At 39.7% G+C, this 10,881-nt stretch overlaps 1 protein-coding gene across 1 annotated transcript in view; it reads right to left on the minus strand.

Annotated features, from left to right (window-relative positions):
- Nucleotides 1-1,980: 1,980 nt before the first annotated feature.
- scn3b (sodium channel, voltage-gated, type III, beta) overlaps nt 1,981-10,881 on the minus strand; it is a 9,880-nt gene continuing 979 nt past the window's right edge. The window contains exons 2-5 of the mRNA XM_079166897.1: nt 9,084-9,256; nt 8,738-8,966; nt 5,430-5,568; nt 1,981-2,818 (exon numbers count right to left, since the gene is read on the minus strand). Of these exons, the coding sequence (XP_079023023.1) occupies nt 2,812-2,818; nt 5,430-5,568; nt 8,738-8,966; nt 9,084-9,256 (548 nt within the window). The 3' untranslated portion in view covers nt 1,981-2,811. The remainder of the gene's footprint in view (nt 2,819-5,429; nt 5,569-8,737; nt 8,967-9,083; nt 9,257-10,881) is intronic.

Genomic DNA, 10,881 nt, shown 5'->3' on the forward strand with positions numbered 1-10,881 from the left:
AGAGTGAAGGAAGGCAGTGGAGAGGTGGAAAATGTGAGAAAAGCAAGAGAAATAAGCAAGTTAACAGGTCACATGCTATGATTAGACAATGGAAAACCAAAGCACATGCACTCACTTTGTATTTTTATCAATGTGTTCCCATAAATCATAACTCTTTCATGTTCAGACAGAACTCAGCTCTAGCAAAGTGACTATTGATCAACAACAATCGATGGCCTAAATTTCTGGATGACTGCAATCTCTGATGTCTGGCAGCATACAGCACGCTGAATAATCACCGCCACAGTCAAGCGTCTCTGATCAACCCACCATCCAAACAGATATGATCAATAACTCTAACATAAATATCAGAATGTATTGTAAAATATCAGCATAATCAGCATTTTTCAAGGCAGAAATCCCTTTCCTGATCAAACAATTTTGTAACATGTTTTTTGTGTGTGTGTGTGTGGGAGAGACTTGCTTGACAGACACCTTGACATTCTTGAATTGTCTTTGATTTCATGTTTGATGACATAATGTGCTTTACACTAGGGGGAGACAAAGACCCTTCATAAATGGATAAGCATTGTACACTGCAGATTACATGAATGATGCTTTATGGTGATATTGTATGACGGCAAAATGAAAAATAGCTGCAACGCTTGTCAGGCAAAAAGTGGTGGCTATGCTTTATATACATCGACTACAGGCTTGCATATTTTTTTAAAGTGTTGTATTGTGTGTGCAGACTGCTTTGTCGGTGGGATTTTGAGCTGTCTCTCACTAGTGACATATGATGTGACTAGCCATTTCCATTTATGAGCAAAGAACATTAGCTCCAAATTAAGAGTGTTTGTTGTTACGGTTGGTGTTGTGTGTTACCAGAGCACAAAGGGCAGTTGGGGCCTCGTGGATCAAAGTAGACGTACATTCATAGAATGTAGGCCATATTATTGGGTTGTATCCTCCGGGAGGCACATTGTAATAATAGATATGGAAGGAGGAGAGACACAGAGAGGCAGAGAGAGAGAAAGGAGGGTTACAGAATTGCACTTTCACAATGCATCTCAAAAGCCATAATACCATATTGTTGTAGAGTTTATGGGATGTGTTGCACAATCAATAACCCATCTATGTGAACTTGATTGATGGATAAAGGTTGGACTTGTTACATTACCTATTTGCCATTCAAACAAAATACATCTGACCTTGGTAGGTTTTATGGGGGTATTTCTTCCGTTTATCAAGCCTCTATTAGCAGAGCATGCTGGGTGACTGGTGGCTCCTTTATACAGTTTATGCATAGTAAGTAATAAACCACTCTGCACTTTTGCCTGGCTGTGCATAAATGAATGTGCCTCAACTACCTCATGGTAATATCTTTGTCAGGCAATCTACCTCGCTATAGGCATGCCTGATGTTGCTATAACAACAGCTGCTGCTATATCTGTCTCTGCTGCGGGTCACGGGTAGTTAAAAGTGCAATGCACATCACGTCTCTCTGACAGTGCCAGTCTTTTCCCCTATGCTTATCTGGACCAGCTCTGCTCCCATTAAATAACACAGTACTGTATCTCAGCTCTGTCGGACTGACATTGAAAATACAACTTCAAGTTAACGTCAAGTAGAAACAAATCAAAATACTTTTTTTATTAGCTGTTTTTCTGCACCGTTTAATGGGAGCTGGAAACACCAGAGGTCTTTATTGTGGCTGATTTAGAGCCCACGTTATTTCTTTCAACAGCACAGATAATAAGGAGAACATAAGACAAATGGTGCTGGAAGTCAATACCGTATTTTCCTCTCAACATCCAAGTGGACTCTATCGTTGTGCAATTTCAATGGCATCTGCGTAATTAAAGAGAAGTAAGAACTTTTCAGTAAAAAGAGCTTCAACACAGACTGTGGAATGCATCGCGTTTAATAGTTCAAAAGGAGCTCACTCACACATATCCGTAATAGGCAAAAAAACAGTGTGGTATGATTGGATCAAATAATATACACATTTTGACATAGCTGCACACGCATTTAATCTCGATAGCAATGCTGTTATAGAACACCAGCCACAGTTTAGGAATACATTTCAGAGTTACTGGTCGAGTAAGACTTAACCTACTGGATGTACTTTGAACACAGATCAAAGATTTATACCTAATGACGTCTAGATGAATGTAGATCAACTCATACAGAGTGACCTAATACAGTATAAATGTCTCTATATTTCCATTACATTGTGGTTTCACTGATGCACACAGCAAAACAGGGAGAAATGCACATCCATACAGTATAAAAGCTGCAATCCATTTTCCTTAAAAAGACATTGGCCAGAACAAATAAAACTGTGACCCAAAATCCAAGCATCGTCTATAAAATTGTAATAAAACTAAATGAACTAAACGAGAACTACAGAGTCGGTATTCAAGTTGTATATAACAGCCAGGAGGACAGTTTCTTTTATTGGATAATTTCTCTCGTTTATAGGTTATAAATCACACAGGCACCACTAACTACTAAAAAAATATCCAGTCGCTCGATACTCTGGCAGGTCCAAGTGAAGCATGGCTGATAATAAGAGCAGGACACGGACGGGACACGGACGTGTTTGTTCTTTAACCTGCTGTATTTAAGAAAACACTTCATTTCACATGCCTGGCACGAAGGTAAAACAAATTGTGAGGAAAGGAGGAGACAATTGAGCACTTTTTTCTGTTGATACACAGGTTGGCCGGATTCCCATGGCTGTCTGGGAGTAATGATACCTTCATAGTGGCAGAGTCGAGCTTGTGGACTCGATGCCTTTTACTGTCATCGAAGTTCCATCGTGATCGGTTAATATCTAAAAAGAGCAGAGAACATGTTCAATCTTACTCAACATGGAATGATTGATGTGCTAAATAACCAGTGGCATATTACAGAAAAATGAAACAATATACAAAGTCAACATAATCTAATACAAATGTGTCCTTCAGGACTATTATAACTCAGGAACCCTATTTCATATACATGCACATGTCATACAATGTAGACTGATATAATTTATTAACTTTATATGCAGTGCCTGAGGGGACTGTGTTTGAATTGTATGTACTCGAAATTGTCATGTTTTATATTGAACTACTGTACACTGAATGGGGAGAGAAGGAATGGGGGACTAGTGATCAGGTGACATTTCCAAAAATGGCAAAGTGAACGAGCAAGAGGAGACACACAGGGTGCGGAAACAACAGGACTCCACAAGCTGCACATGAGTTATGAGTCTAGAAGAGTATAAACAGTGGGTTAAAAGAGAGAGGAATGATTTCACTGATCGGGATCATGTTGAGAGAGTCACATGTAAAATACCGTGTCACTGTTAACAGCTTTTATTCGGTAACAGGAGCGGCTGGGTTGTCTTTCTGCTCAGAAGGAATGGCTAGGTAGTTTGTCCTGCAGGCAGATTGGTATAAAAACAGAGGAGTGTCTAAGACCTGGTGGTAGGACAATTTCTATCACCATGTACCACGAAATAGAGCTGGTTAAGGTTTGAACAGCGGTGTATCATCACGCTGTTCCTTTATGGGACTGTCGGCCTTCTGCATTCATAATTGTCCCTTATTCATGATGTCACGGCAATGTACACCCCCAGAGGAAATGTAAGATAAAACCTATCACTGCAATGTGGGCAGCGGGGAGCTATCATCAGAAAGAAATGACGACCTCATACAGTGTTTAACAGCAATTTATCATATTGTTAAAAACCACAGTGCCTCCACCAAATATGCGCTCAATTTAATAGAACTGCACAGAAACTGTGTAGATGAAGTAAAATTCATAATAGTGAGAAGACTTTTGTGACTGTCAGCATATTTAAAACAGAGCCTCATTTTGTATGTGTTTTTTTTTTTTTACAGATGATCACACTTTTGCTGCTGCGTTCCATCTTTCCCTTCGGTAACTTCGGTAAACCCTCTAATGCATCACAAAATGTTCTGGTAGACTACATATCCATTAAGCCAGAGTAGCTAAGAAGTCCTCCAGGAAACAGCCTCTTTGAGTGGGTGTAGTTTCTTACAGTCAGACATGTTGTCATACGGGTCAATAACCGCCACAACCCATGAACTCTTTCAGCTGCAGGAAGTGATTAAGTGTACAAAGTTACGCACATTCGATCACTTGATGCTTTAAATGAATGTGCACTCATGATCTGAACATTGACCGATAAACTTTACTTAAATGCTGAGGGATGATTTCTACTTAAAAAATAACACAAGTCGACAGCCCCTTCATGGCTTAAATGTGCCACTAAATGTTGCTAAATAAAATGCTTGCTGATCGAAAAATGATCGAATCAATGAATCAAAACGTAATCGTTTTTGCAGCTCCATTGAACTTCAATGGAGCTGCAAAAACGATTAAGTTTTGATTCATTGATTCGATCATTTTCTTGATTGATTGTTTTGTCTATAAAATGTCAGAAAATGCTAAATTTCTCAGAGCCCAAGGTGACGTATCTATCACATTTTATTTGGGCTGATCAACAATTAAAAACTTGAAAATATTTATGTAACCATCATAGTTTGCATTTTTGTCAATTTGTTTGGTGATGCTTTATTTTACAGGTCTGTAACTTACAGTTTCCTAATTATTTCCAAAGACTGCACTATTAGGTCTGTATTTTCTCAATTTTTAGTACCAGTGTTCGAATAAAGTGTTAACAATGTGCGTTTACAATGTTTCTCTATTAAGTTGTGTTGTGTTGTGTCCAACCCCTGTGTATCTACTTTTCTGGGCTCTGTGCATCATATTTGAAATCAGGATTAATCGCTCGCAAAACCAGAATAACTGGATAAGCACATGTTCTCTGGGATTATTCTGTTCGGGACATAAATTGCCTGTTCAGAAGTTGTCAACCTGGATTGAGTGGCCTCGTCAACACCATGACAACCCGGAGGGAGCTGAGTACAGGCACATTTGAGTCTTTGTCAGTGCTGACAAGGTGCTGCAGAAAACGAGTTTCTGATGGAGCTGCAAATCCACCAGTGACGTAAAAAGGCTGTTTCGAAAAAAGCGCAGTCAGCAGTGCTTAGAATTATTCAGGCCTGTCAGGTAGTCTAAGTGAAAAGACAGATTACTGTTGCAGGAGGTTACAAACTGATACAGTGTAGACTCAATTAACTCTCTGTCTGTCTGACTCTTTCCCTTCGCCTCTTTCCGTCAATCTTTGCCTCCATAATCTCTCTCTCAGACCCGTTTCTGAATTTCTACTTATTATTATGTAATAACCAGACACCCAGGAATACACAGGTAACATTTATTTGGCACACACCATCTTGGTGACTCATCATACCCACTGCGTTGCTGTTGCACTTTGGAAATAGGTTTGTGTTCCAATTACCTGCTTTCCTTCGTGCCCAGACTCACACTTATCTGTGTTTGCATCCATACGCATGTGTCTGTGTGAGACTCACGCTGTGTCCTGCGCCTGCTCATCTGACTTGGAAATCTTCCTGTAGCAGTAGACCATCTCTACTAGCAGCCATAAGGTCAAGCACACCAGCAGCACATACATCATGATCTCAGAGTAGAGCGCTGCGGTCTCTCCAGTAGCTGTGGAGCAACAACAATAGCAAGGAACATGTATTATTCAGTATGCATCCTTCCTATGAATGTCTCTGTGTTGAATATAGCGGGGGAGAATTTCTGTATTCACTATATTTAAGAACGTGTTAAGCTTGTTCATGTATGTGCAACGCTGCTGACCCACAATCAACTCTCAGTCATTAGAGAGAAGGCACTATTTCTATGGTAACAGTTGAGCCCAACTCAATAGGTGCAATAGTTATTACAATGCCTCTGAACTTTAAGCAAAGCCAGGTCAAGTGTTCCAGTGTGTATCCTGTTCGAAAGACTTTAAAAATGATGCACAAACTATGTTGCATACAGAACATTATGGCCATACCTGTAGTAAAATGAAAATAGAGCCTAGAGAGTTAAAGGTGTCTTGTGGAGTTTTCTTGTTAACAAACAAAAGTTGTGTTTGCATTCAGTGGTTCTTACCAGAATATATATATACATCCTTAAGGTCTATCATATTGTTTGTGTTCATTTACTTGAAAAAACATTTGCAGAGCCAATTTTCTTTTTGTAAATGCTTTAAATGATGCATTGTTTACATCCAACCTTGTCTTATTTGCTGCTTCTGTTGCTGCATAGCTACATTGGGTTTGCTCTCAGCCAACGACTGTCCGTTGGTAGTGTGAAACAGATGGCAGTGTGCATGTGCGTCCTTATATGATTGCATGGTACAAACAAAACAGGGACCTAAAAACAATGCTCCCGATACGTCTGCTAGCAGTCAAGAACTCCACAGGGTACCTTTAAATATGAAATATGATAGATATGCAAAGTCACAGTGGTTCTCAGGGCATTACACACCTCATATTTTAGGTCATACTTTTCATGTTTACAAATATAAGACATATTAAAATATAACTCATTAAATAATATCTTTTGATTGTCTCCATCACTTACATTGGAACTGCATTAGAAAGGTTTTTTTAATGACTGGAATGAACAGGAGGAGTGATTCCAGCAAGCAAAAACTATTTCAAATGTGCACCTGACTTGGAAAGAATCTTGGAATCTATCCTTTAATTAATATATAGATGTCAGAATCGTTATGAGCCACTGTGAACCACTGTGCCTATGAGTGTGTACCAAATTCCAGAAAGCCTGCTGACCAGACAGTTAACAGCTTTCACTGATTTGATTCTGCAGTCTCTGCACATAGAGGCTATTAGTGTAATATAATCCCTTAGATGGGAAAGCACAGATATGTTTGCCATAAACTAATCCATTCTGCTACTATGGACATCATTACAGTAACACGATTCCCTAGCTGTAATGTACAGTATACACTGGCTGGTGGATTTTATGAAATTTGGTCCCACATGTATGAGATGTGAAGGAGAGGCTTTTGAATATGTATAAAATGTCAAACTGTGGTATATTTCAGACAGTTGCACTTCGGAGGAAAATCGCAACACTGGAAATCAGCTTGCCTGGCCTATCTTTAAATGCCTCTGATAGTGAACTATATACCACATGCAAGCAGTTGTATATAATGTAAAGTTAAAGACCTTTTAAAAACGTGGTTCCAAATATACATGTTGTATTGTATATTCGATCAAAGTGGGAAATGACACATTCAGCAAGCCAAGCATTCGGGAAGCAGAATACATTACCGCTTATCATAGATAGCAAAGTAGTTGGTTTGAATTAACCCCTTCAATGACAACAGAAGAAAGCTTTGATGAACAATAAAGGCAGACAAAACAAGACACACAATTATTCCTTCTCAGTACAGTGGCAACAAAGGGGAGAGAAGGAAAGTGGTGTTGTTAGAGCCCTCGCACTGATGCATCACTTAGTGAAGACGCTGAAAGGGAAAGTTGGAAATATATAATAAAATGCAAAACCCACTTAAAGCAGTCGGATAAACACTTTATGCAACATCAGCATGGGCAGCACAAAGAGAACACTCAGTACTCAGAAGTCAACTTGCCACAGACTTGTATTTGTACCAGGATGGATTGTTAATTAACAGGCGTGAGCTTAATAACCTCTCCAACATATTCTGTGTGCAGCTGTATCATCCTCCTCCTCCTCCTCCTCCTCCTCATCATCATGGTAGTGTTAGAATGTGCAATACTGCTGGGAAGTGATCAGTTATGCTGTCTTGCATCTGAAAAGCCAGCTCTTTTGATTAAATGTATCTCAGTTCTGAGAACATTGGTTAACATAAATCCATTCTTCTGATATTGAAAATCATGCATGAAAAAATTTTGTACACAGAATAATTAGACATTTTAAATATTTAGCTGTACAGCCACTCCTGTGGAGACACTGCTAGACCAATACTGGCTTTTGGAGAGCTTTTAAAGGCTAAATATGAATAACACATTTCTTCAGGGCTGTAAGTGTTTCTTGCATTTTTAATTTTAAAATGTTGAAATGAAACATTTGTATTGCAATGGGTGAAATAGATTGGGGTAAAAAAGCGTAAAGCTTCTACAAGTAACTTTCATTTTGTGTTGATTTTCACGGTACCTGTGGACAAAAGCAAAAGAGTTTCCCAGCACCAGATTCCCTTCGAAAACTCTTACTGTCTGCTCCGCTCAATCCTGGTTCTCTCTGTGCTTCCCTTTCCTCTCGCGGGCCCAGCAATACGGCCTAAACCTCCAGATCTGTCCGTGGTGGTCTGTCTACTGCTGGAGGCCCCGCTGGAGTCTGAGCTTAACTAAGGACTTTCTGGTGAGCCTGCCTGATATCATCTGATTTTGCGCGCAATCCAACCCGATGTCACCGATAACAAGCATTGCGAATAACTGTATAGAAATAGCCAATCTTCTTGGTGATGCTATCGTTAACTTATGTAGGTCACACAGAGACCGTAGATTGAGACTGTTTCATAACCATTTAAAAGTGCCTAACAGTAATGCTAAGTGTCAGATCTGAGTTGTAGATCTCTTGGGACCGATGTCTATTTTTGGTAACCTCACAGGGGCATGCCAGTGAAAAACATTTCAGGGCAAACACAAGTCTGAATAGCCTCATGTGTAGCTCTGGAATAACCCTGCAAAACTGATTTGTCTCCACACAGAACCATAGCTGGACTTAACACTGAGCTGTAGCAACCAAGCATTTTGCTAAGCCCGAGCACAGAACAGGAACAGGGGAAATTAACATGAAGAAAGTGGGTAACTGTTAGCCGCACCTTTTGCTTTCACCTTCAACTTGATTACCCTGGTGGTGGAGAATGAGGGTTTGAAGTAGTCAAACTTAAACTGGCGATGGACGTTGCACTCATAAATGCCACTGTCATTATAGGTGACGTTGATGATTCGAATAGAAATATCTTGCAAGTCCTGGCTCCCATTCCAGGCCAGACGGCCCTTGAACGATCCGTCCACTTCAAATGGACTGTCAACAACATACTTGTATATCTAGGAGAGAGGAAAGACAAGCAGGTATATGCATAAAATATATATCGGCGACTAAACATACTGGTATGAACACATACAACGTGTTATATTATACACAATAATATTACAGGGACCTACATGAGTTTTGTTAGATGGGATGTCTTTGTTTGGTATGTAGTACCAATTCACACGTGTCTCTGATTTGATCTCATCCCTCTTCATACAAGAAATGCAGGTCAACTTCATGGATTTCCCCAGGACTGCATTCGTCTCCGACGGGATTTCGACACATACTGGCCGGCTCAGGTGTACTGAAGGAGCATGGAAATGTCAATAACATAGCCTGATGAAACATTTTAAAAGTCCCCCTCCACAGTTTTGCTTATTGTTACTTCGTGTTTGACTTTGACGGTGCAGAATGATCTATGTGCAGAGTTTGACACTAGAGGCTGTATCTGTGCTCATCTTAAATGTCAGTTTAAGATGTATAGGTACAAGGTGATCACTATTAGTTTAGAAGCCAATCCTGGTCCAGTATACAACTAGAATGCCAAAATATGTGATGTGGAAACTTGAAACCTTCAGGGCACAAAGACTGAGAATATACTTTTTATTAAAGTAGGAGACATCATGTAAAAACGTTTGAAGTGAGTAAAATTGCCACTTTGCGGTTGTATGCCGCCACCAACCAGTCAAGTGTCAGTTTACATCCATGTCTGTCACTTCATAATTTTGGATCAGACATTTGTGGGAAATTGTCACAGTTAAAATATCAATTCTTGCGTTATGGCCAAAAATCAATTTCTAATCAGTTCATCTTTGAGTCCAAACGGATGTTTGTGCCAAATTTGAAGAACTTCCCTCCAGGTGTTCCTGAGATATCGTGTTAACGAGAATGGACCAGACGGCCGTACGTACTAGTTGCCGGTCTGTAGGCATAAAAACACAATTCTGCATATTGCAGATTTTGGATATTTGAGTGAGGGGTAACTAATACATGTAATTTCTTAGAATTATTAACAAGTTCATTATGTTTTCGTGTGGAAAAACGATATAGGACACTAATTATTATTCAAAGAAGTGTATTTTTATAGGTCTAAAAACATGTTTGGAGGGAAGTTTTAACTGTTAGATTTAGTTCATCAGTAATTACATATAAACAATGTACTCCAGTAGTCTTTTAGAGAACTTTTCAATACTCACTGAACCAAACAGGTTGCCTCAAAATGGGCCCATTGTAAAAGCAAGAGCATTTCAAAATAAATGTGCTTAAAGCTGGAGCTATAAGTCATCTTCTACTAATTCTATGGGAGGATACATTTTTTGGTGTAGGCCTGAAAACATTGTTAGGCTTCATTTAATGACCGTGTAAATATAACTATATGCACACTACTGTGACAGACACAGTTTTTAACTGTACATGTAGTAAAAAACAATATGGATGGCCTAGTGTTTCTTATTGAGGTCATCAGCTCCTGCACTCTGCGCTTCTATAGAGCCAGACACAAAACTCAGCAAGCGTTAAAACGTCACAAATTCAATTTTACAGCTCCGTGAGCACTAGAGACTTGAGTCACAATACTGATAGCAAATCCAAGATCACACAGGCCAGTAAACACTAATGACGGCCTCTGCCCATTAGTATTAGCTGGCAGAAGGAGGAATAAATGGAGGGAGGGAGCGTTGGATGCAGGGACTGTGGGTAGTGTAGGAGGACAGCAAAGTATTGTGTAAATGCATTGCAAGAGATGGACTAATTAGAGGAAGGCAGGAAGTGGATGATAACGTGCAGGGAAAGAATTAAAGGGATTACGAACATTTCTTGTGAAGTGAAGTGAGGCAGTAGTCTCAGTGAGCTTGCCACATGGATGTCTATGTTTGTGGTGCTGTGTTGGGTCCAGTGCTCTTATATAACCCAAAGTGCCCCAGGGCAGAC

Source organism: Pholis gunnellus (assembly GCF_910591455.1).
Source record: "Pholis gunnellus genome assembly, chromosome: 9".
Taxonomy (NCBI): domain Eukaryota; kingdom Metazoa; phylum Chordata; class Actinopteri; order Perciformes; family Pholidae; genus Pholis; species Pholis gunnellus.